The 27,698-nt window shown below is 35.2% G+C and overlaps 1 protein-coding gene across 2 annotated transcripts in view; it reads left to right on the top strand.

Annotated features, from left to right (window-relative positions):
* Positions 1-27,698, top strand: part of PPA2 (inorganic pyrophosphatase 2) — a 96,810-nt gene that overhangs the window by 11,146 nt on the left and 57,966 nt on the right. Inside the window, exons 2-7 of one of the 2 annotated variants that reach the window (XM_063108243.1) lie at positions 4,700-4,764; positions 7,669-7,713; positions 11,768-11,821; positions 15,573-15,692; positions 18,721-18,801; positions 24,958-25,044. In XM_063108243.1, the coding sequence (XP_062964313.1) occupies positions 4,700-4,764; positions 7,669-7,713; positions 11,768-11,821; positions 15,573-15,692; positions 18,721-18,801; positions 24,958-25,044 (452 nt within the window). The remainder of the gene's footprint in view (positions 1-4,699; positions 4,765-7,668; positions 7,714-11,767; positions 11,822-15,572; positions 15,693-18,720; positions 18,802-24,957; positions 25,045-27,698) is intronic. The other variant, XM_063108244.1, reaches the window with a different exon arrangement.

Below are 27,698 nucleotides of genomic sequence, written 5' to 3'. Positions count from 1 at the left end.
CCACTGAGGGCTTCCTCCCTAACGTCATTTTGCCTCTTCTTAAAATGAGCCATCTGTTTGTAAATTGCTGATTTCTCACATTGTCCCCATAAACTTTTTATAAAGCATCAGTGATTTCACCATTCTTCCACCCAAGCTTCACCATAAATGTGATGTTTGTTCTTGATTCAATTTTGGCAGAATTCGTGTTGCTCTGATATGGGCTGTTTTCAAATGGATGTCTTGTGCTTCTTTGTGCCTCTAACTAGATACTGTTCAGACATGTTATGACAAGTGAGTATGAATGTATTTTGGTGCAAAAAAATTTCACAATCCATGTGTAGTTTTTTCATAAATGCACTTTCTATGAACTTTTTGAAGACCCCTTGTATATACTGGCATTATCTTAGTGTTTGAGTATAATATTTAGGTTCTAATTTAAAGAGGTAGATACCTAAGGACTGTTCTCGCAAATTTTTAGTATTTAACTCTCACAGCTCAGTCTGGTCCTCTTTTTTCTCAGGTTTGAGTAGCACTCACTCATCTTACATCTTGATAAGTTTGTTGGAGCTTGTCTACAGTTAACTGGAGCTTTGGAGTTTTAGGGAAATTTAACACCAAATCTATATCCTATCATTTATTTTTAGTTACAAAGGTTGCCAAGCTATTCTTTCAAGTTTCTTTAACTCCTTTAATAGCAAACTTCCCTGGTTTGTACAACTTCCTGGATTCTTAGAGCTGAAATTGTTAATTTTCATCAAAATGATAAGTTGCAAGTATAACAACTGAAGTAATCTGTTAAAGGATTGTATTTTTTTCTTTTCTTCAAAATTGTACATTTTTTACTTTTGTGACTTGAAGCGGAGGGGACAATCAATGATTGATGATTGTTCTTGGAACAAGAGCTTTCGTTTATATATTTTCTTAACCTCTTTTTTGGTGTTTTTTGTTTTAACCTCCATATTTATTTTTAAAAATGTATACAGTAATGTCTTTTTCTGTGTGAACAGTTCTGAGTTTTGACAGAAGTATAGATTCATTTAAACAGCATCACAATCATGGTACTGAACAAACAGTTACATCACTCCAAGAAATTTTCCTGTGATCTTCCTTTAGAGTCAACCCTACCTTCAACTCTCAACCCCTGGCGACCACTGGTCTGCTCTTTATTCCTGTATTTTTGCCTTTTCCAGAATGTCATAAAACAATTGTGGAATTGTTGAGTCTAGCTTCTTTCACTTGGCATAATATATTTTAGATGCTTCCATTCTGTTTGTGTTTCAATATTTCATTCCTTTTTATTGCAGAGTAATACACCCCTGAGCAAAAGACCATTGTATGGGTGTAACAGAGTTTGTTTATCCATTTACCAGTTAGATATTTGGGTTGTTTTCATTCTTTGGTGATTTTGAATAAAGCTGCTATAACCATATACTTAGAAGTTTTTGGGTGAACATGACTTCATTTCTCTTGATTAAATTACTGAGTGGGATTTCTGGGTTACATGAGAACTGTACATTTAACTTTATAAGAAACTGCTAAACTGATTTCTAAAGTGGCTGTACCATTTTCAATTCCCACCACATTTTATTTTAATAGAAAGTATGAAAATGTGGCCCACTTAAGTATTTTTATTACTTTTTGAAAAGTAAATAGCCATGCAAAAAACTGGTAATTTTGTTTCTTGTGCTTTCGAGTTGCTCACAGATAACTTTGAAAATCAGGCAGAGAATCTGAAATCTGATGTAGTATGCAAAAGGGAAGATTTTTTTTTTAAGTGCATCCTTTTAACTAATGAAAAAGAGCTTCATAGATCATAGCAAGGGTTTAAATACTTTGCCATTTGTGTGCTCTTTCTCATCTTTATCTCTACCTTCACAGATCCTTCAGGAATTTCCTTGTTGCTAAGGTGGGAAAAGAAAAATTATATTAATAGTTTGGAGAGAGATATGAAATAGTAATATAAATACAGACATTTATTAAGTAAATATCTGCTCAGCAAATATTTTGCCTACTAAGGGCTGGGTACTTTTCTAGATGCTGGGGATCCAGTAGAAAGTATAACAGAACAGCAAGTCTGAAAAGTTGATCTAGAAGTAGAGAGTAGAATAGTGGTTACTAGAGACTAATAAGGGAAGGGGGAAAGAGGAGGATGGGGAAAGGGTGGTCAGTGTATACAAAATTGTAGAAATATAGGAAGAATAAGATCTAGTGTTATATAGCAATATAGGGAGACTACAGCCAGCAACAAATTACTATATAACTTTTTAAGTAGCTAATTGAGAGGATGTTGAATGTTCCCAACACAAAAAGGTGATAAATATTGAGGTGGTAGATATGTGGAACACCCTGATATGATTAATGCACACAGTACAAATGTACTCAGATATACAGTTATCACAGGTCAATTAAGAAAAAATAAATCTAAAAGGAAAACAATTTTTCAGAGATAGAAGTAGATTAGAAGTAACCAGAAACAGGGGGTGAGGGGATAATGGGATGTTATTGCTTAATGGTTACAGAGTTTGTGTTTAGGATGATGAGAAAATTTTGGAAATAGAGATTGTGTTTACGCAGCATTGTGAATGTAATTAATTTCACTCAATTGTATGTTTTAAAATACTTAAAATGGAAACTCTTATGTTATTTATGTTTTACCACTATTAGAAGGGGGAAAAAAGTGTAACAGAACAAGCAACAAAACTCCTTCCTTCAGAACTTAATTCTAGTGATAAGTCCTAAGGTAAGGTACACGGCATGGGAGGGGATATGAAAATTTGATGGGATGGGCACCACTGTTAAGTTATACATCTGTTTTTTTACTAGGTTGAATGAAGCCAGGGCTTGTTTTGTTTTTGTTGTTGTTTAATATATATTTATTTTGGAATAATTTGGGGTTTGGAAAAGTTGCAAAGATACTACAGAGTTATGGTTTATCCCTCACCCAGCTTCCTCTAATGTTAAGATATTTCACTACTGTTGTACATTTGTCAAAACTAAGAAATCAGCATTGGTACATGCTCTTAACTGAAGTCTAGATTTTATTCAGATTCCGCTAGTTTTTCAGTTCCAGGATCTCTGGAAACCAGATTGCATTTAGTCATTATATTTCCTTAGTCTCCTCCTATCTGTTGCAATTTCTCAGTCTTTGATTTGTTTCTTTTCCCTTATTTATTTATTATTCATTCAATCATTTATTTGTATCAGTATGGATTCATGTATATTTATTTTACACTTTTGGCTCTAATTCATTACTCCATCATTTATTTTGTTGCTCATATAGTTCCAATTTTGGCCTTTGGGAGCTCTTTCAAGTTGGCTTACATTTCCCTTTAACATACCTCCAGCCTTTTGTTTTTGAGCACTTGGTTAATTTCTGCCCCTACAAGATCCTCCAGGCTCATCATGTGTATTCTTTGCCCCAGCATTAGAATCAGTCCCTTCTTCAAGGAGCCCTAGTTACTTTTATTTGGGAATTTAGAAACCAAGATCTGGGTAAGTGGGTGTGCTCATTGTTATTGGGGTGCAGTCATTCCTTGTTGTATTTTGCTAAAATATTTTTAAAGTCTAAATTTGAAAATTATGCTGAAGAGGTAGCAGGCCAGAACTAAAACATATGCTGACTTAGGAAATTACAAAGTGAAAATTCTGTAACTAAGCCCAGCTTTTGGAAGCAAATATAGTCCAGGAAAAATATACATTGAGCCATTTTATTTGTTTAATATATACAATCATGTGTTGTCTAACAATGGTGATTAAATATATTGTTAGATGATTTCACCACTGTGAGAACACCATAGAATGTACTTAACAAACCTAGATGGTATAGCCTACAACACACCTAGGCTGTATGTATAGCCTATTGCTCCTAGGCTGCAAACCTGTACAGCATGATACTGTACTGAATTATGTAGGCTATTGTAACACAATGATAAGTATTTGTGAATCTAAACATAGTAAAGGTACAATGAAAATATAGTATTTTAATCTTATGGGAACAGTGTTGCATATACAGTCCGTTGTTGATTGAAATATTGTTATGTGGCATGAGACTGTACTTTTAAAAGTATGTGAAATATGAAGGTACTTCAGCAAGTTCATGGAAAAATAGAATTGAAAGATGATACAAATTTTAACATGAACTTTTTGAAGATCTCTTTTATGTATTTAAGTATAAAACTTCTTAACATAATATAGTTTCTGTTTTTCAAGTTTATTTTTGTTTTAAGCCTACCTTCTTATTTGAATCCTTACCACTTTGAATGGAAACAAATGATTTGTTTCTTTTCTTTTAATTGAGTAGGACCTTTGGATCTTTCTTCCTGTGGATTGTAAGTGGAAATTGGGAATTCTCTTGTCAAGTTTCTCCTGTGGAAATTGACATAAATTTTAATCCAATTCACTTAGTGATGAGTCTCTTTTTCAAAAGTGAGATTTTTTCATATTTTGGGGTTTTGTCTATTTTAGACATTTTCTGCTTTGGATGTTTTAAGCCATGGGAATAAGTAGATGATTTCGTCAACTCAAATATGGTTTAGTTGTTATACATTTCTGTTTGGTCCTCAGATTGAACCAAGTTTTAAAAGTTGAATTAAACTTTAAATTGGGAGTTAAAATTAGCTTTGGAAAAAGTTTAAAAGTGGATAAGGATATTGCTGCTATAAAGAACAATGTGTCTGTTGCTTTAATTCTGTTTTTCTTTTGTTTTTTTCCTTTGCAGAGAATGTAACTGGTCACTACATTTCCCCCTTTCATGATATTCCTCTGAAGGTGGACTCTAAAGAGGTATCGTTTTAACTTGTTTGGGGGATGAAAATATGTGCTTCTAGTATAACCATAAAGTGCTTTTTGGAAGCACCTTGAATGGAAAGGTTGTGGTTGAAAGTCATGAGGGGAAACATAGGAGTTATAATAGGGTCATGAGCCTCCTTTGTGAATTAAAATTTGTATGAGGATAGTATTCAGCCAGGAGTATTTAGGAGAAAGGGGTGTTAGTGGTCGGTAAAATATATAGATTTTGAGGGCCGACCGCGTGGCGCACTCAGGAGAATGCAGCGCTGGGAGCGCAGCGGCGCTCCCGCCGCGCAGGTTCAGATCCTACATAGGGATGGCCGGTGCGCTCAGTGGCTGAGCGCGGTGCAGGCGACACCAAGCCAAGGGTTGCGATCCCCTTACCGGTCACAAAAAGGACAAAAAAAAAAAAATATATATATATATATATATATTTTGGTAGGAAATAAAGATTTAAGGGTAATAATTTAGGAAGTTAACAAGAGCTTTGTTTTTAATAATAATAATAATATAATATTTGTGGATTATTTTTTATTTTGCTAGCCACCATGTGAACATATTTTATTTAATCCTTATGAGTTGCTATTATTATCTCCAAGGACACTGAGGCTAAAGGTGTTTCATTGACTTGCCTAAGCTCACACAACTGGTAAGTGCCAGAGCCAGGTTTTGAACTAGGATTTTTGACCATAAGACTTGTGCTTTTTCACTGCTCTATGAAACAGATGCTAAAAAGATAAGATTGGGAAAAAATGGAGGTGTTTGAATAGCTATTCTCTTAGAGCTTAAAAATCACTTGAAAGTTGTAAGACTACAAAGGATGTCAGTCAAGTAGGAGGAGAACTGCTGCTATAAGTAGATCTGAGAGGACCTCGAAATCGTTGGGGAGTTTTGAGGTCCCTTCTGATAGTTGGTAAGGTGACACATTTGGTAGTGAATGTTAATACCCATCATTAAGTTAGAAGTTATTTCCTTAAAATCCAAGTAGTGAATGACCAAATTTGTATAGGGGGTACATCTGTTGAGTAAATAACCAGGACTGCACTCCAGGTTAAGACTATATGGAGCTGGATTTTCTACGGCTGCAGGGAGATCAGTGTAGGGGCAGAGGCCAGTGAAGAAGGGAGGAAGCTGCTTCAGATGCAAGAATAATTTGACCTTGTTGGTATTGCTCACCACGAGGCTGAATATCATGCATCAAACAGGTAATGGAACGTTGAAGTAGGATTTGTGTTGCCTTCCAGCCTTCAGAGTATGAAACTGTCAATAACGGTAGTGATAGGGTGGATAACAGGATTTATCAAGTGCTGGTGGTGCTTAGCCAAGCTCTGTACTCCGTGCTTGACATGCGCTTTGACAGTCCTTCCGGAACTGCTATTATTATTACCCTTATTTTTGTTAATGAGGTTAAATACCTTGTCCATGGTCACAAATCTTGTCTGTTGTGGAGTTAAGATTGAATTTAGGTGCTCTAACTCCAGAGCTTGTACTTTTTACCTCTCTTATATAATGCCTCCAGCTCATTACTTCTAAGTGTTCAGCTGCAGGGCAATGGGTTATATAATTTGGAGAGAGAAAGAAACCAGAGATTGGGCAGAAAGAACTCTGTGTTACTGTTTGTCTCTCTATGAGAGTGTGTGTTTGTATACGTGTCCGTGTGTTGTGTTTTGTTTTGGCCAGTGAACTATCAAACCTAAATATCTCACGTCTCCAAGCACCTCTCCTTGCTTTTGACCAAAAGTGCATACATTCATTTATTTATTAATTTCTTCGTTCCGTAAATAATTATTGCATGCAGACTGTTAACCAGACACTATTCCAGGCACTGGGGCTGCAGTGGTGAATAAGATAGATGTAGTTCCCACTCAGTTGGAGGAGACAGATAACCCTAAAACAAACAAGTCAATCGTAGTATTAAGAGTTATAAAAATACAACAGGGAAATATAAGATAGTGACTGTGGGGGTGTTGTTGGATATTCCATAACAAAATCTGTGTACCTCATAACAACAACAACAATAATAAAGCTGTATTTTAGAGAATTATGTAGGTAGGGCTGGAGGTAGAACAAAGAGTGAGCTAGAAACGTCTCAGTGGGCTTAACATTCTGTCTAAGGAGGATGGGTTTTAGGCGATGAGGTCTGGGATTAGACAAAATTGAAGATAGGGCAGGGCAAAGTATAACAGGATATGCCAGTGAATTCTGGGAATGTGGAGAGTGGTACGCAAAGTGGTTGTATAAATAATAGGTTTCCCTAGTTCTCAGCCAGGAATGATTAAAACTCTTGCACCTTGAACTTAGGAATGTAGTGTGGTGTTTTAGGAACAGAAATAATGTTTTAGACCTGACTTGGAATAATTATTTTTCTGTTTATTTTGTTTTCTTCATTAGTATTTGTTTTGGTGTTTAAATGTTACGTGTACTGGGTGAGCATTTGTGAGTGGCATAATTTAAAAGTGCTTGGTGGAGCATAGTAATCACACCTTGGTGGAATTCACAGGCAGGAGGTGCAGCCGAGTGTTTTCACGGCTTGTTAGTCATTCTCCCTGGAGTTTCATTTCAATAATGAAATGACTGTTTTAAGCGTAATCACTGGAAACTGCCAGTCTTTCCTTAAAGACTGAACAGAACCTTTGCTTATTTTATAAAAACTTGGAAGATATACTTGAAAGAGATTTAGCTTTTCTGATAATTTATTTTACAAAACACTTTGATGCTCTGCTTACCAGGAATGCAAATGCTGAGGGAAAAACTAACTGGGCATTTGGTAGGTTCTCAGTTGAATCAGGTATCTGGACAGCCTCTTTAGTGGAATGTTTGTACAGTAGACATTTTTTTACTATGCACGCATTCTTTCGTGACATATTACAATTATGAATGTCGTCTTTTCTTTTATAGGAAAATGGGATTCCTACAAAGAAAGCACGAAATGATGAACATGAGGTATATCTAAAAGTTTTTGTTTTTGTGGATCACTTTTATACTGTCAAAGACGTTGATGATAGTTTGTATTTGCATAGTCCTTCTAAATTGTTTTCCCCCTGCAAGACTTTCATGTGCATTCACGTGTTTTTTTGTCTTCTAGTATCTTTTTAAGTCAGCTTGTGCAGATATCACCATTTAATTTTTTTATTATGGTAAAATATTCATAACATAAATTTACCATTTTAACCTTTTTTAAGTGTACAATCCAATGGTATTAAGTACTTCCCCACTGTTGTGCAATCACCACCATCCATCTCCAGAACTTTTCCATCATCCTCAACTGAAACTCTGTGCGCATTAGACAATAACTCCCCATTTCTTACTCCCCCAAACCCCTAGTAACCCCTATTCTACTGTCTCTATTGATTTGAGTGTTCTGGGTACTTCATTACCATTTCATATTATAAGTGAGAATCAGGACATGAACCCAGATTTTAGTAGCAAGTTGTTTATCATGGTAGATAGTCTGAAGTAAAAGTACTTTATGAAAATTAGTCAGTTTAGAATTAGAATCCAGGAACAACAGTCTTTTAATAGAAGAGAAGAAAAACAATTGTGTTAACTATACTTTATACTAAAATAAGTATATCTTTTAAATATGTGGCTGTCAAACCTTTAATAGTTCTTGACTTAGGAGTAGAACATTTGATTGATTTATGTCATTCCATTTATAGTTAGAGCTATCCTGCTGATGCCCAGCAGCTTTTCCTGCCCACTCTCCTGCCTTCGTTTACCTTTCTAGCCTTATTTCCTTCTCTTCTCAATGCCAACTGGAACTTAATGACTCCAGCTTTTGTTTAATTCCTACAACCTTTGTCTGCCCACCCATCTTCTGTTTTCCTCAACTGTTTTTCAAATGGTGCTTGAACCATCTATACTGGAACCACTGACAGTGCTTGTTAAAAATTCAGATTCCTGGTCGCATCCCATATCTACTAAATCAGAATCTTTGCTTGATGGGGACTGGTTAATCTACATCTTTAACAAGTGTTCCAGGAGCATCCTAAACATGAGGTTTGAGAACCACTGCCCTCGATGTTGGTGTACAGACATTCAGGGACTCAAAGCTTTATAGGTTCCTAGGGGCTTTGTGTATTAATCTGAAATAATTGTTTCAATAGGAAAAATATATTATGAGTCCAGACAGTCAAATTAAAATTTAACTTTTAGAACACAATTTATATGTTGGAAATGGTCTGATTTGAGTTTATTGAAAGTTTAAAACTTGGAGAGGAAAGAAGGGTGATTTCTTCCTGTTTTTTCCCCAAGTATATAAAACCTACTGACTGCTTTTTCATATATTAGTTTTTCTTTTTGATTTCTGCAACAAAAATACAAAGAAAAAATGGAAAGAAAAAAACTGAAGTTAAATGTCCCTATCACATATATAACTTTCTGATTTAATTTGTGCTCTTTTTATCTTTTTGATTTTCTAACAAATTTCAGCAGAACATTGCTCGTTTATAATTAACACTAATCTTAGGAAAACCAGACTAACATTGGCTTTAAAAGGATACAGGCCAAATGTGTTTTAGCTGTAGAGAAGAATTGCAGGCTGGAAATAAGCTGTTAGTGATCAGGAGCAAATGATGGGGGAGAGCGGTTTGCAGGCTTAAAATTCAGAACTCATCTATTGTTCTTTTGGCCTAATTCAAGACTCTATGAGTGATTTTAGTAGGTGCCATTTGTAAGACGATTGTCCTTAGCCTGATCCTGTGTCACCTCTTGAGTATTCATCCACATGCATTTGTTCTCTTATAGCCAGGCTTTCAGGGATGAATAAATTATGTGAACATCTGCCATTTACTTCGGTTTTTCTTTTTAACAGCTACTTCAGACATATTTAAACAGGTGTGGGGATGCCTCATGAAAGAGCATAGAAAATGAAACATAACAGCAGGACTGTGTGTAAGGTTGCTAAGATAGGTATGAGACACACTTTCTAAAGAGCAATTGTTGAGAACTCATTCTTGGCTTTGTTGTTTATCTCATTTATAGGTTTGCAGTTTTGTCATTTGTAACCTTCAGTCTTATGTGGAAAAACTTAGTAAAAACTGTCATTAAATTTGTGGCTCAATGTATATTTATATTTAATTCTGCAAATGGCTTTCTTTTTATTAACAGCATTTCGTGTTTCACTAAGAAACCCCAGGATATTTTTTAGCAATACCTTAAACCAACTCTGCACATTAAAATTGCTCGGAGAGCTTTAAAATACAAGGAGTGTCCTGGCTTCAACCCATATCAATTGAATTGAGATAGGTGGGAGTTGGGGCTCCAGGAATCTTTTTTTTTTTTTTTTAATTAAAGTTCATCAGGAGATTTTTGATGTGTGGCACAAAGGAAAATAAGTATACAGTATTAAATTTGCTTAATGACCTGTTATGAAGGACTAGTTTTTTGGTTTGTTTATTTCTAATCAGTTGTGAACTGATACATTTAAATAATACAGTCACAATGAATTATTAGAAAAGTATAATTCAGGTTCCAGTTTTTGATTATTAAATTCAACAGACATAAAAATTACCCTGTCAAATTGCTACAAACATTTCTAAATGAGCCAATAACAATCCGTTTGCAGATTGGCCCTGGTCCATGGCCACAGTTGGACTAGCACTGTTTTTGTTTGTTTTGTTTTGTTTTTCTTTTTATATAGATTTTATTTTTTAGATCAGTTTGAGGTTCACAGTAAAATCCAGTGGAAGGTACAGAGATTTCCCATATATACCTCATGCCCCTATTTACCCACGGCTCCTTCCCCCCCCATCAACCTCCTGTACCAAAGTAGTACATTTGTTGCAATTATGAAACTATATTGACACATTATTATCACTTAAAGTCCATAGTTTACATTAAGGTTTCATTCTTGGTGTTGTACATTCTATGGATTTGGAGAAATGTATAATGACATGTGTCCACCGTGAATGGTTTCAGTGCCTAAACATCATCTGTGCTGTCAGTTCATCCCTCCCTCCCTCTAATCCTCGGCTAACAGTGATCATTTTGCCGTCTCCATAGTTTTGCCTTTTCCAGGATGGCATATAGTTGAAGTCATACAGTGGGTAGCTTTTTCAGATGCACTTTTTTCACTTGATAATATGCATTTAAGTTTCCTCCATTTCTTTTTACAGGTTGATAGCTTGTTTCTTTTTGGTGCTGAATAATATTCCATCTCTTCTCCTTAAGTTGTTGGTCACTCATACCAAAATGGCATACAAATCAACTTTAACCTTAACTCTCTCTTTGTAAGGCAAACTTTGGGAAACTATTTTTATTCACCATTGATCTGGAGTCTGCTTTGCTTTAAACATTCTACCAAAAAAAAAAAAAGAAAGAAAGAAAAAAACAGTAGTCCTTTTCTAACCTTAGGGAATCCCAAATTGCTAGATATGCAAGCTAAGTTTAGAAAGGCATCAGTCTAACTAAACACTTTGTGAACTTTATAACTGCCTGTTCTGATATTGTTAATTTTATATCATGATCGCCATGGATTTAAATATCATTTTATAACTTTCACATTATTTTATTTCATAATATTCTGTGCATTTTGATTTAAATTATATAATTGGTCTTCGTAACAACCTTGTGTGGTTAGTGGGACAGAGATTACCACACTTACATTCCGGATTGGAAAAGTAAGACTAAATGCTTACGTGAGGGACTTGGTCTCTCACTTCTGTTTTAATTGGAAAATAAAATTTGAAACATATTTCCTTACTCCATTCTAGTTCTGTCACTACATTGTAGTAGAAAATACCTGTAAAGGTATTTCCAGACATGCAGTAATCTCTAACACTGTAGTAGTGGTCAAGTGACATGGTGGCTTAAATACTGCTGTGTTTTAGACAACCTCTCTAATTTTTGGAAGACATTTAACTCATAGGTAGATGTATGATGCAGACTCTAAACATTTTTTTTGTGTGTGGGGAAAAAAACCAAAAGCATTCTTGTAAAGGAGATAAGTGTAAAAATAAAAGATATGTAAAAATTTTCATTTTTTTTTTAACTGCAGAATTTGTTTAATATGGTTGTAGAAGTACCTCGGTGGACAAATGCTAAAATGGAGGTATGGATATATTCTATTTATATAAAAAGTGAAATGATATCTTAGTTAATATTTATATAAAAACCTTGTTTTAAGTTATTTGGCATAATATTCTTAATTTGGGATGGTTGGCAGTTTTCTTCATAATGAAAACAATTAAAAACATCCTCATGAACTTAGATTTTTAATTTCAAAAAGAAAAATATTCAAAGCTGAGTTTACACTTTAAGGAGAATGTTTTTAAATTTCACCTCTCTAGTCTGTTATACACATATTTATTTAATTTTCATTATCTCCCCTTTCTTGGAAAATGGCAAATATTTTCAAGGTTTATTTAAATAGATTCTGTGGCATATTTAGCTCATAGACACAACTGAAACATTTATTTGGGACTGTTGGCAATTTAATTTCTGAGGACTTAATTCTCCCTTAGGTTTTATTCTACCAGGAATGAAAGCATTTTCCTGGCTAATTCAATTTGTGAGCTCTATCTAAGAGCATTTACTGTTCCTCTGGTTAGCTTTTATTTTCTTCTTCTTTTTTTAATTTTAATATTTTCCATGAAACGTGAACCTGTCAAGAATTTCTCTTTTGCTTTTCAGAATTTTATTGTTCTTACTTCAGTTAGGTAAAAATCCCTTATGGTTCTGAGTCAAATTTAATTTATGGCACATTGTTTAGTTATGTAAGCCTTCTACAACTTCACATATGATGGCAAGTATTATTTCAGTATTTAAATTAGTCATTGTTATGTAGGTATGTATTTTTGAGAATTTATATTTAGAGTATTGTCAGTAATTACACCAGATCCTGGTAGTAGATTTTGTTAACATTTTAATAGGAAAAGATAAAGATAACAGATTGTTCTTTTGGTTTTACGTCAGGTGTAATGCACCTCTTGCCTCAGTTAGGTATAGGATCCAAGAATCTGTGAGATTCTACTTAAGAAGTCTTCTTCATTCAAATGGCTTTAGTTATTTTTTTGTTTACAGCATGGACTTTTTTTTCTTTTTTAATAGCATTGTGAGTATGTTTGATAGAAAAGTAACTTTGAAATGAAATCACTTGGTGATAATCTTTTTTATATATATATATAAATTTTATTGTAAACCAACAGTTTATAATTGTACACATTTATGGGATACAAAGTGATGTTATGATTTATGAATACAATATAGAATAATTAAATCAAGATAATTAACATATCCATAGACTCAAATACTTATTTTTTGTGGTGGCAATGTTTGAAATTTAATCACTTAGCAATATGGAAATGTATAATACACAATTAACTATATTCACCACACTGTGCCAAAAGTTCTCAAAAAGAAAACTTTTCTCTCGTCTAACTGAGCTTTTGTACCCTATGACCATCATCTTCCCATTACCTGCACCCCCAGCCTCTGTAACCACTATTGTACTCTCTGCTTTTATGAGTTCGATTGTTTTAGATTCCACATATAAATGAGAACATGCAGTATTTGTCTTTGTGTGCCTGGCTTATTTCACTTAGTATAACGTTCTCCACTTCAGCTTCTGTTGTTGCAAATGACAGAATTTCCATTTTCTTTTAAAGACTTAATAGCATTCCATTGTGTATGTATACATATTTTATTTATCCATTGATTTGTTGATAGACACCTAGGTCGAATGCATAACTTGGCTATTGTGAATAGTGCTGTGTTGAACATCAGAGTGCAGGCATCTCTTTGACACACTGATTTCATATCTTTTGGGTAAATACCTAGAAGTGGGATTGCTGAATCATATGGTAATTCTATTTTTGGTTTTTTGAGGAACCTCCATACAATTTTCTGTGATTGGCTATACTAATTTACAATACCACATATGCTGTACAAGGGTTCTCTTTTCTTTACAGCTTTACCAACACTTGTTATCTTTTGTCTTTTTGATAATAGCCATTTGACATGTGTCAGATAATATCTCATTGTGTTTTTAATTTGCATTTCCCTAATGATTAGCAAAATTGAGCGTTTTTAAATATATTTGTTGGCCATTTCTGCGTCTTCTCTTTAGAAATATCTATTCAGGTTCTTTGCCCATTTTTAAATCAGGTTTTTTGTTTTCTTGATATCGAGTTGTTTGAGATTCTTATATATTTTGGATACTAATCCCTTACTGTATCTATGGCTTGTGGATAGTTTTTCTCAATCCATAGATTGTCACTTCATTCTGTTAATTATTTCCTTGGCTGTGCAGAAGCTTTTTAGTTTGATGTAATCCCATTTGTCTATTTTTGCTTTTGTTACCTACACTTCTGGTGTCAAATCCAAAAAAAATCATTGCTCAGACCAGTGTTATGTAGTTTTCCCTCTGTGTTTTCTTCTAGCAGTTTTACAATTTCTGCTCTCACATTTAACTATTAAATCCATATTGAGTAGATTTTTTTTATATATAGAATGAGATAGGGGTCTAATTTCATTCTTCTGCATGTGAATATCCAGTTTTCCTAACACCATTTATTGAAGAGGCTATTCTTTTCCCATTGTGTGTTCTTGGCACCTTCATCAAAATCACTTGACTGTACATGTGTGGGTTTATTTCTGGGCTCTCTATTTTGTTCCATTGGTCAGTGTATCTTTTTAAATTTTTTTCCCCATGTTGTTTTAGTTACTGTAGCTTTAGAATATAGTTTGAAATCAAGTAGTGTGATGCACCTACCTTTGTGGTTCTTGGTTTTTTATTTTTTGTTTTGCTCATGATTTTCATGGTTATTTGGGGTTTTTTTTGTTTTTGTTGTTATGGTTCCATATGAATTATAGGATTGTTTTTTCTTTATCTATGAAAAATGACATTGGAATTTTGATAGGGATTGCATTGACTCTGTACATCACTATGGGTAGTATGGACATTTTAACAATATTAATTATTCCAATCTATGAACACAGTATAGTCTTCCATTTATTTGTGTCTTCTATTTCTTTCATCAATGTTTTATAGTTTTTCAGTACACATGTCTTTTCACCTCCTTGGTTAAACTTATTCATAAGTATTTTAATATTTTGGTTGTTATTGGAAATGGGATTGTTGATTTCTTTTTAGGATAGTTTGCTATTAATATACAGAAATGCTATTGATTTTTCTGTGTTGATTTTGTATCCTGCAACTTTACTGTATTTGTTTATTAGTTCTAACAGTTTTTTGGTGGAGCCTTCAGGGTTTTGTATATTTAAGATCGTATTGTCAGAAAACAGTGACAATTTTACTTCTTCCTTTTCTATTTGGGTACCTTTTGTTTCTTTGTCTTCCCTAATTGCTCTAGCAAGGATCTCCAGTACTGTACTATGTTCAATAGAAGTGGTAAGATTGGGCATCCTTGCCTTGTTCCAGATGTTAGAGGAAAGGCTTTCAACTTTTCAGTGTTGAGATATGATGAGAACCTTTGAGTTAACTTTATTAACGTAAAATTGATTGTAATTAAAAAGTCCAAGATTAATAACAATAACAAAAAGCAAGTTGATTAATCTTTATCCTCTTGCTATTTCAACCATTCTATTATTTGTGTTAGAAATAATGGAGTGAATAAATGGTAGTGTGCCTAAATATATAATCTGATGTCTCCTTTCCAGACAGTTTTTCTTATACATACCATAAATGAGTAATAAAAGCTGGCTTAATTTATTTTAAAGCACCTTTGATCAGTCAGAATATGAATTTAGTTTTAAAATAGCAGATTTTTAAAAATGCTGTTTGGATATAGGATTAATAATTCTCATCTCCCTCTCCCTTTTTTCCCCTGTGATCTTCTTAGATTGCCACCAAGGAGCCATTGAATCCTATTAAACAAGATGTAAAGGATGGCAAGCTACGCTATGTGGCGAATATCTTCCCTCACAAGGGTTATATATGGAATTATGGTGCCCTCCCTCAGGTAACATTTTTGTTATAATGGTAAAACTTTCTGTCTTTTGCAAAAATTGCCTTGTAAATCCTGTGAACTACTTGAATTTAAATTGGTTCTGAGGACATGTCAGTCTGAGAGATTTGTAAATCTGAAATTTTTTAATGTGGAGTTTTATCATATCAGTAAATTTTATTTCAAACCATATATGTGTCTATATTCAAGTTCTTGGAGTTAGGCATTTAGAATCTCCACATTTGACATTTTGAACTCATTTCTTTTTGAGTTTCAGTGAAAAATTTTTAAGCAAGGCTTTATCTGTAGTCATTCCTTTAAATGTGACAAGTTATGCTTTTATACACATTTGTATATGATAGCATGAATTTTATTTTTTAAACTTTAACAGATGAATCTTTTAAATTATTAACTTTTTTTCAGAATATTGTGAATTGAGTTAGATGACTTGTATTATTCGTTGTTAAGAATTTTAATTTTTAAGTGGGAAACAGTGAAAACAAGGCTAAATAATGGTCAGGCACATTCCTACCAGAGAATAACACTTACTATTTCCTTTTCTTTGTTTGTTACTCCTTTTTGTTTTCCTTTCATGTTTCCTCACTCCTAGAAAGTGGTGACTCTTCCAGATTATTTAGTGAGTAAAACTCAGTATGCTGAATCAGAAGTCTAGGTTTTTGGAACATAGAGAAGCATCTGCCTTTATGTTTATAAAAACCGTTAGATTATCCATCGGGAGATTAAATTTTTATATTTTTATTTATTAATTTTAATGTATTGTTATGAAATTCCAAGATGCTACTGGGGAAATATCTGAGAAAAGAGAGTCTAGTTATAGCCAACCCGAAAAAACATGTAGAATAAACATTCACAGGAAAAGAAAAAAGAAAATTGTTTTCTAAAGAGTAAGGCTCCCTTTGATGCAGTTAGACCGCCCATGTGGATACATTCTTGGTTAAAACAGGCACTTCTAAGATGCTTAGCATGCTAAGCATGAGAATGTCTGTTGAAACCATGAAAGCAGGTTTTCTGACTCCCCAGGTGCCTAAGTAGACATTCTGCTTGACCCAACAGTGAAAGGTTAAAAAAATATTATGGAGCTTAGGGGATACTGTCTGTAGGAGAGGATGTGTGGGTGAAAGGAAGGCCAGAGAAACTATTGAGTTAGAGACAGACAAAAACAGACATGTAAAGTAGAGCAGATAGGAGATAAATTAAAGTTCACATATTTGTTTATTTCTTTAAACATTTATTAAGAATTTATGTGCTAGGCAGTGTATTAGATGTTGGGCATACAAAGACAGATGAGATGTAGAGATATGGGCAGCATAATAAGTGGCTGAGAATGTGGGTTTGGGAGCTAGATTGCCACTTACTAGTAATGTGACCTTGGGCAGGATACTCTGCCTTTTTGTGCCTCACTTTCTTCATCAGTAAAATGAACAGAAAATACCCATTACATATGGTTGTGTTGACATTAAATGAGTTACTCCATTAGAATAGTGCATAACAGATAGTAACCAATTATTATGATGATGATGACTAGTACTTCTATTATCGTATGGTTCTTTCCCTAAAGTTTTTTCCAGTCTGACTGGGCCAATCAGCAACTATACCCATGGTTGCAATGTAGTGTAATAGGTGCTACTCACTTACCTACTAATCCTATTATTTTATTGTGGAAAAAATTAAAAAGCAAACCTATTGATGGGAAGGAAAGAAGGTTAAAAATAAACATAGCTTCTATTGTTTTCTATTTAATGCCCTGTCAAATTTTTGTGCTCCTCTGGGTGTGTTTAAATTTTCAAGATGTTCTTATCTACTATGGTATTAGTCTGTTAGGTGCAGTAGTTCTCTTAACACAACTGAATTAAACTACAGTAATCTCAATACACTATTCACTCGATATTCACTATTGCCTACCTAAATTTCATACTCTGTCAACATGCAAAATGATATTTTAACAACATAAATCTGCTAATGCTTTTCTCATAAACAAGAACCCTCTAATGGTCTCCTATTACTAAAAAGATAAAATATAAAATTCTTAACACGGCTTCTCACTCCTTCATTATTTGGCTTCTGCTTACTTCTTCTCCATCCTCATTTTGCAACATTCTTTCCATCTCATTTCTGTTACAACGCAATGACATCTTTAGCATTTCTAACTTCCCTCCTGTCCCACACCAGGCCATCACAGAACTATTTTTTCACTCAGTAATTTCATTGAATTTTTTATTGAATGCCTGATATTTGCCAAGCAGTGTTCTTGTTGTAAGTACTGGAGATAAAGCAGTGCTAAAAGTGACAAAAATCCCATAATGGCCAGCCAGCCCTCCTCCCTCCAAAAATGACAAAAATTTCTCTGAACTTTTGTTCTAGGCAGAGACAGACAATAAACAAAATAAATAAGTAAAATGTCAGATGGTGGTAAGTGTGCTAGAGAAAAATAAAGAAGTGAATGGAGCTAGGGTGTGTTCAGATTGTTGCAATTTAGATAGGGAGGTAAGAAGGTGTTATTTGAGTAGAGACCTAAAGGAAGTGAGAGCACAAGTAGTGTAGACATCTAGAGGAAGAACAGTCCAACAAGAAGCATCAAGAATAAAGGTCTTGAGGTGGAAGTAGGCCCAGTGTGTTTTAGTAACAAAAAGGAAGCCAATGTGGCTAGAATGGAAGTAAGAGAGGAAACACATGCATTCTGTCTACCTTTTTTAACCAGAGATCTTTACTATGTTTTTAAGCACAAACTGATCTTCTAAGAGCGTATGTGTGTGTTAGTCTTCAGGGAATGAATATACTGTAGAATGCATATAAGTTAGTTATTAACAAAACACAAATAACTAAATTGAATGAGGTTTTTTAAAAATTGAAGTCATGCCTGTTGCTTAGGGGAAGGGATAATTCTACCTTTTTCCTTGATTGTTGATGTTTAGACAGATCGAGCCTATTAAAATGAAAGCCAGTGCCATGTCCTATTTACCTTTTTGATCTCGTCTCCAAACCACAACCCCTCCTATTCCTCTTCTCCCTCATTCTCACACAGGCTCTCTGCTACTCCAGGCACACTCCTACTTCAGGCCTTCACATTCACTGCGTCCTCTCCTTGCAACACTCTTTTTCCCAGGTATGCACGTGGCTTCCCTTCTTAAATGTTTGTTCATAAGTCACCTTCTTCATAATCTCTGCCAAACATCTTTTAAAACGTTTAATCCTTCCTTCTGTACTCCCGTTTCCATTTTCTTTTCTTTTTCTATAACACCTAGCAAATTGTAACTTGCTGAATAATTTAGTTATTATGTTTACTGTCAGTTTCTTTTAGCTAGAATGCTGACTTCCTAACGGCAGGGATTCTGTCTGTTTTTGCTCCCTGACATATTCTAACTGCCCAGCTTAGTGCCTGGCAAAGAGTGGGTGATCAATAAATATTTGTGAAATGAGTAAGTTAATGAACACATTGTGTATGTGTGTCGCATTTCTTCCATAGGTGTGTGTGGGTATTGGATTTTGCTGTTCTCCTATGATTTGTCTTGTAACAGTAGAAAATTTGTTCAGAGCAGTTACCAAGCCAGTTGTGCTTGGAAGAACTTTTAAGCAGTGGAATACTGTTTAAGTAGCAGTCTGTCCACTTAGCTTGTGATTCACTTAGCTTGTGTCTCTTCACTTAGCTTCACTCAGCATGCCATCATTATTTCAGACCTTCACTTGTCTAGACTGTTAACCTTAATAAATTCTGCCACTCTTCTAATAATGCCTTCCTCAAACTTTGAGCTTGGCCTGGGCAAAAACCATCTTTATCTTCCCCCAATTTATTCATATTAACCACATATAACAGGTTATTCCAGTGTTACATCTCTCTGAGTGAATATTTAGGATACTTGTCTAGATAATATTAAAGGACTAGGGTCACTTTAAATTCAAGATTTCTTCAGTCTTAATATAGTATTGATGTGTTTATATATTTTGAACTTCATTATAAATTTGGTTCATTGACCCCAAATATCATATAGTTCCACTTACTAGCTTTGTAACCTGAGACAGATAACTAAATCTCTCTAGGACTGTTCATCTCTGTTATTATACCACCTACCCCACAAAGTTATTGTGAGTACTGAATGAGATGATCGAAGCAAAGTGTTTAATTCCATAGTGAGTTCTCAATAATATTAACTTAATGACAATGATACTGTTGTTACTGATATTAGCTGCTGCTAATAGTGAAAAAAACTGGTACAGGCTCTTGCTCCAAGTTGAGCAGGGAAAGTGTAGCTGGTCACTAAGTAGATCTTACTTCCTTTGATTTGACTCAGTGATAGGAATCCTGGTTAATCAGGAAGTAGTTCTCAAGAACCATCTGCATATATAGTTCTGTGCAGTGATTTTTGAAAAGACCTAAGGACCAGTACATGGTGATTACAAACTTATTAGTTAATGTTTATAGATTGTAAGGTAATGATTTCAGATACCTGCACTAGGATGAGTAAGATTTATTTTAGGCTAGATCAATAATATGTGTATTCTGATGTATTCATTTTCATAGCTTTATAGTTATCCTTTGTATGATATAACACTATTTTCCTGTTGATAGGTTGTTTGTAGCTTTTAGTTATGCCTTTCCTGATCCATGCTAAAATTTTTCTGTATACACAGTCAACTTGTGAGATTTTACTTTACTAAGTATTCCCAAATTGTTTGTTTACCAAAGAAGTTGTAACAGTTTACACTCCTACCAGCAGTATATGGAGTTCAGGTGCCTTACATCCTTACTAGTCAGTGTTTGGGATCATCCAAATTAAGTCATTCATGTTTCCTCCTTTTTGAATTACCTGTTCATGTTTTCAGCCCATTTTGATTGGGTTGCCCTTTTTCTTACTTAGTTATAAAAGTTATTTCAGAATTCTGGATGCAAATCTTTTGTTACTTTTGTCAAACAAATGTTAAGATTTTGAACTTCCTCTTCTCGATATGTCTTCTCCAGCCTGACTGAACTTTTCTAGTTGTTTCTCTACCCTGTTATATACCTAAAATTCCACAAGAGCATGAGCTCAAAGTTTTAAACTTGTCAAGATTTCCTTTCCTGTTGAAATTATACTGTTTTCAAGTTAAGTTAGAGGTCATTTAGTGTATATTTGTTTTTGTAGTGAAAACTGAGGCCTGTAGATTTAAAGTAGGGGTGGAAATAGGAAGAACCAATCTGGTATTTTTTCTGGTAAGGAAAATCATGAAAAACTGGCCCTAAAGTTAACAACATTGTATAGCTTAAGAATTTTTGCTTGTATACTTATTTCCTCAATGAAATAACTAAATTGGTGGGTAATGTTGAAAGTGACATTCTGAAGGGAATACAGACCAACCAATTAACCAACAGAAACACCCAGCAAAACCAAATTGAATACAAGTTACATGAAGACTGTTTTGTCTCAGTATAAGGAAGGACTTTTTAAAAAATGCACACTGATCAAAATGGGCTAAATTGCTCATGAATTTGTGAGCTTCCTGCTCACTGGTAGTATTCATGCAGATTATGAAGGAGCACTAACAATCATAGAATTTTAGGGCTAGAATGTATCCAAAGATTGTCTTATTTAAGCCATTCTTTTTATAGCCGAGGAAACTATGATTTGGATGTTTAGGCAAGGTAGTTTGTGGCTGAGGTAGGACTAGAATCTAGATGTCTTCATTTGGGCCAGTGTGACATCTTATCACAATTTTTTTCTCTAACAGTGACAGCAAAGTTAAGGGAAGTTCAAGAGGGGATTCCTACATTAGGAAGGAAGAACCGTTCACATGTTTTCTGTTTCTGGATCTAGGTTGTCTGATTCTGATTATACCTTGTTCCCGTCTTGGTTTCCCCAGCATGTTAAGATTACTTTTACAGCATTTGTCAAAAATGCTATATAACATTTATTAACATGACACTCTTCAGGGTATTGACTGTGTCCTATTCATCTCTGTTTCTGGCTCAAAGTAAGTACTCAATAAATATTTTACTGTATGAATATATGCCTGGTAATAGGTAATAGAAAAAGAAGCAGTAATGGGAAGACTGGGAAAGAATAGAACCTCTACAGGAAAATATACTTCGGAGATTCTGAGAGTAAGGGAAGGTATTTAAAAGAAGAGAACCATGAAGTAGAATGAGGTTATATCTGAAAGTAATTGCCATTCAACTGCTATTGTTATCAAACTTGAACATCATAAATAATGATTAGTAGCATGAGTTCTAATCCCTCCTCTACCATTTAGAAATTGTGTGAGTTTGGGCATGTTTAAACTTTATGTTTTAGTTTACTTATCTGTAAAATGGGGTTAAAGATGGTATGTTCCTCATGGGTGTGTGTGTGTATCACTTAGAAAGTATCCTATATGTATAGGATAGGAAAATATCAGGAGCTTCTGGTCAAAATGGCAGAATAGATGGTCCCCAGCGTCACTCTCACCCACAAATCAACCAATTTACATTGTAAAAATGCAACAACTGCCAAGCTGGGGCTGCTAGAGCTCAGGGGTGGAGGAGGACAGACCTACGGAGTTCATGAAGGCAGGAGAAGCCATGATGAGAGAAAGAAAAAACTGCTCAGAGTGTTTCAGGCCACTGCTGCTTTAAGGCTGGAGCTGCTGAGTGCATGGAGCAGGAGCTGGCAGAAGCCACAGCTGTGTCCTTTGGGTGGAGTTGATTGGAAGCAGCAGAGGAGAAGAGGGCCTTGGTGGCCTCGAGGACAGTAAGACTACTAATAGGGTTCCCATGGACCCACACAGGAGCAAGGAGCCAGAACAACTGAAAAAAAGGAGTCATTCAGAGGCCAGTGAGTCATCACAAGGGACCAGCGCATGGCCTGTCCAATGGGAAGTGTTTGGAGCATGGGTGGTGGGGGAGACGGGCCCACCAGGAGATCACTTGGACACAGCAAGGACAGCCGATCCACCCCGCAATCAGCACAGGACCACTCAGAGGAGACTGATCGGGAATATAGAGTTGCATGGGGTGCAGTTTGATGAAAAGACTCAGGCTCAGATCAGAGTTTCTACACAACCCAGGTGCACTGGCTCTAGGGAGAGCTGGAAGTACCTATAAGGCCAGCCATTAAACCTTGAGCTGCACAAAAAGCCTTCCCTAGGGAAATAGCCACAAAACAGCAATTTAGCTCAATCACGCAGCTCAAATACTGGTTCCCACAGAAAGATCCCCCATTTTAGAAATAAGCAAAGGACAAAAAATTAGTTCTGGTCCAGGCACACCAATGCCTTGGGGACTGCCACGGGGGCTGAGGTATGGAGCCGGGGACCAGACCCCACCTCCCACAACCAGGCACACTGCCAGCACCTCAGGGCCCACCCTGGGGGCCCGAGGCATGAAGTCAGGGATTGGATCCCCTCCCACAACCAGGCACACCACCAACACCAAGGAGCATGCCAAAAATGTCACCTCCATGTGGGTGGCCCACCACAGCCACAGCAGTAGCCACAGCTGCTCCAAAAGTAGCTAGACGTCACAACCACCACGCAGATGGTCCACTAGCCACTGGAGTGCATCGACACAAGGAGAGTCACCATTAGAGACCAAAGAAAAGAAGAGGATGTCTCTTTCCACAAAGCCCATTCCAGAGTGACAGAAGAAGCATCTGCTCTATGATAATATTGGGGGACCTGAACACACTTCTCAGCATTGGATGGATCATCTAGGCAACAAGTCAACAGAGTGTCCATTACTCTTTCAGAGGGAGAGAAGAAATCTAGGGTTATCAGAGGTAGGAGGTGGGAGGGAGAGGGGGATGGGAGAGATTGGACAAGGGGCATAAAGAAAAAGTACAATTTGTAACAATATACATACTAGTAATATTGATCTGATCAATATACGTCAACATTGAACCCTCAAAATATGTATAATCAATTATGATTCAATAAAATAAAAAAGTTTTAAAAAAATATGCTGTCATCAATAACTAGTATGTAAGGTTAACAATTCTGGTTTTTCTTCTTATATTTTCTTAGTAGTACAGATTGAGCATCCCTAATCCAAAATCTGCAGTGCTACAAAATCTGAAACTTTTTGACTGCCAACATCATCTCAAAAGAAATATGCGTGGGAGCATTTTGGATTTCAGATTTTTGGATTAGGGATGCTCAATTGCGGTGTATTCTGCAAATATTGCAAGATCCTAAAAAATTCAAAATCTCAAGCATTTCAGATAAGGGATACTCAACCTGTATTGGTATTTGGAGTAGTGAAATGTTGCTGAACTCGGTTTACTGACTTTTTAAAATAAGGTTGGGTTAGTTTATTCCTAAATATATAATTACTATAATTTGGACTAGAAGGAAAATATTGGAGTTTATTAGGCTTCAGTTGTATATAAGAATCAACTTCTAATTATCTATATAAAATTAGAAGAAATAAACTTGGATAATCTGAAATCCTAGATAATAGTAATAAACCGAATCTTGAGGTGACACAGTCTCTGCATCTCTTATAATGTAAATTCAAAGCAGATAATTTTAGAGAACTTCTGCAATTCTATTTAGAATCAGGGAATTAGGAGGCTTGTTGGGAGGGGTAGTACATAAGGGATATTAACACTTGGTAGCAAATTTCAATTATGTTATTCTTTATCAAAATACCCATGTATATATTTATAGCCACCAGATTGTAATCTTGGCAGTAAACTAAAGAATTGACATCTTTTCATGTTTTCATCAGAGTCTTGAGATTTGACAGCAAAGGTAGAGGACTTTTTAAATGGAATGAAATGATACAAAAATAGGTTTTTATTTTGTTTGTTAGATAATGTCTTGCTCTTTAGTTTATGAAGGGAAAACTGGGTTTCTTCTAGTAGAAGTCATTTCTTTTCAGACACAGAAACCTAGATCCCTATGCTGTTACCATGTCAAATGAAGCAGTGAATGACAGAAGCTACGGTATCAGTGGTCAGTGGAAACAAGGGCATAGATGATGGGAACATCCAAACTGAAACTCCAAAAGTGAACATGAATTTAGTCACTGACTAAACTTGGAAGATGAGTATGTCTGGAAATACTAACCACTTTCAGATGTGATTTTTACAAACAAATGAGAGACAGAAGGGAAGAGATACTATAAATTTGTTTTAATTATTATGATGCTTACGGACCTACTGGCATGTTGGCCTTCAGCCTATGTAATTTCTGAGGATTTTTTCTTTGGGTTATGGCTATCTGTGAAACTTGATGATCATGTGGAAAAATTAGGATACATTATAGTGAGCGTTAACCTATATTTCTGCCTCTTTTTCTTTCTTTTTTTTAGACTTGGGAAGATCCTCATCGAAAAGATAACAGCACAAACTGCTGTGGAGATAATGATCCTATTGATGTTTGTGAAATAGGCTCAAAGGTTTGTTTTATAGACTGTTATTTCTAATGTGTTTTGGTTTATGCATGCTGTAAAATTTCATTTCAGCCTCTAGTTCTTTAACTCTTCACAGTTTGAGCCTATTGATTACTTCTTATAACTTTCCTTCCTTCTTCTAAACCAGGGTTTGGTAAACTACAGCCCCACGGCAAGCTGAATCCAGCCCAGCACCTTTTTTATAAATAACACAGCCATGCCCTTTCATTTATGCATTTGCTATGGCTGCTTTTGCACCTCAACAACAGAGTTGAGTTGTAGCAGAGGTCATATAGTCCACAAAGCCTAAAATGTTTACCATCTGACCCTTCATAGAAGAAATTTGCCAAGTCATGTCTTCAGCTTCATTGCCCAATATCCAGACAGAAACTTTAATACTGATGAAAGCAATCTGTACTTTTTCTTTTCTGTACCTCCTTCCAGGTTACCACATCCTACTGGGGAAAAACAAAACACGATCTCATAGATTGATGCTACCTATCAATTCTTCTATATGTCTTCAGTCAGTTCTTTCTTTCATTTTCTGCTGTATTTATTGCTAATACTTGTTCTCTGCAGTCGACTCTTCCCACTTTATTCTCACTCCCTCTTAGAAACCAGCAGATAAGAACTCCCTCACCTTCCGCTTCATACTTATAAACTACCTGTGCATGCAAACATTGTTTCTTCTCTTCTGTTACAGTGAGAGTAGTCTTTTTATCCAAGAAGAGAGTTTCTTTTCTTTTTTTTAAATTTTAACTTCTCATTATACATTGTAGTTGATTTTTGTGACCCTTTCTTTACCTGTTCCTTCCCCCGCCCCACATCATATCTTTTCACTTTTCTTAACAAGTTCAAGGAATTGTTGTGATTGTTGTGCAAGACCAGAGTTTCTGCCTGTACTCTAGATCCTGTCCCCTCCTACCTCGTGAGTGATGATACTTCCTTATCCCTTCTCTTTCCTGTATTAACAGCTTCTTTTTCATTATTGGCTTCCTTGCATATGTTGCCTCTTCTTCTTCTTTACATGAAGACTTTTAAAGGGAGTTTCAACACTCACCTCCATTTCCTGTTTCCCACTTGGTCCTCAACCCATTCCTTTCTTATTTTTCCTCCTCTTCATCCTCCTTTTCATCTTTCTCATCCTTCAGTTACATTTTCTTGTTCTGTTCTTACACTTTCTCCTCTTTCTTCCTTCTCTTCTACTCCTCCCCATCCTCCTCTTTTCTTCCTCCCTTCCTCTTCTTTTCTACAGAGTGGATCCTCGTTGCAGCTGGTATTTCTAGTTTTACACACAGATAGGTTAGAATGTGTGTGTATTTGTATGTGGAAGAAATATATGAAAACATATGTACCCAATACATTGATTTAACTTGGTGATAATAATTTGTTAGTGACAGAACAAAGGAATCACTCTAAGAAAACTCAATATATGAGTTTTTAAATAAACCTGTCAAAGTCATTAAAGATGTAGAATAAGATTAAAGATTTTAAATATAAGTAACTTTTAATATGGTATATATAATTAATCGAAAGCGTACTTTTACATTTTACATAGCTTGGTACATAGTGGGTGTTTGGCACATAATTACTGAAAAATATATTGACTATTCTTTTTTGTGTAAATGTAGTATTAATTATAAATGGCCAAATGAGTATACTCGAGGTTTAATGTAGACCAGAATATCATAAGGCATATAAGAAGCTCTTATGGACCAAGAGCTACCAAGAGCAGGGAAGACATCCTAAAATGATGAAATTATTAAAAGTCATATAAAAGAAAAAATGACTTTTTTCTAGATACTACAGTTTCCAGTATTGATAGTGTATTCCAGAACTTATCATTTTATAGTTTTGGCTACTGCTTAATTACTAAATAATTACTAAAATGCTATTTTTCCCCCCATGGGAACAGATTGCTTTTGCTCGTTTTGTTTTTATCTTTGACCTGAATTCTTTCAATTTTTTAGGTTTTCTTTTCTCTTTAATATTTATTGTACAAGAAAATTTTAGTTATAATTGTGGAGATAAAGTCAAGGACAGTCTTTTCCTCACAATCCTGCTGTCCCAATAAATAATACTGTTTTTTATCTTTCCATGTTTTCTTCCTCTTTGGATAAATATATAAATATTTTGTTGGGCATTTTTTCCAGTTTATTTTTTGTTACAGAGTTGAGATAGTTAAAAGTTTTTTTGATTATTACTTTTTCTTTTAAATTTATTTTGGGATAACTGGATGTGAAAGCAGAATTTCTGAAATGGTACCCCAAACATGTCTGCCCTAATCCCCGGGGCCTGTGCATATGGTGAGATATCACTCCCTTGATTATGTTACATTTCATAGCACAGTTTAAAGTAGGGAGATTATCCTGGATTATCCTGCAGGTCCAGTGTAATTACATGAGCCCTTAAAAGCAAGGAACTTTCTGTTGCTGGTGGCGAGAAAGGGAGTCAGAGGTTCACATGAGAGGTATTAATATACCATTGCTGGTTTGAAGTTGGGGGTTGGAGTGGGGGCAGAGCAAGAGAAGGAATACAGTTGACTTCTGTTTGCAGAGCAGTCTCTGTTTGACATCCAGCAAGGAAGTGGAGGCCTTAGTCCCACAACTGCAAGGAATTGAATTTAAATGGATTCTTTCTTAGAACCATCAGGTCCGAGC

This window comes from Cynocephalus volans, chromosome 9 (genome assembly GCF_027409185.1).
Source record: "Cynocephalus volans isolate mCynVol1 chromosome 9, mCynVol1.pri, whole genome shotgun sequence".
NCBI lineage: Eukaryota > Metazoa > Chordata > Mammalia > Dermoptera > Cynocephalidae > Cynocephalus > Cynocephalus volans.
The sequence above is the reverse complement of the archived record's forward strand: the minus strand, read 5'-3'. Positions and strand labels throughout refer to the sequence as shown.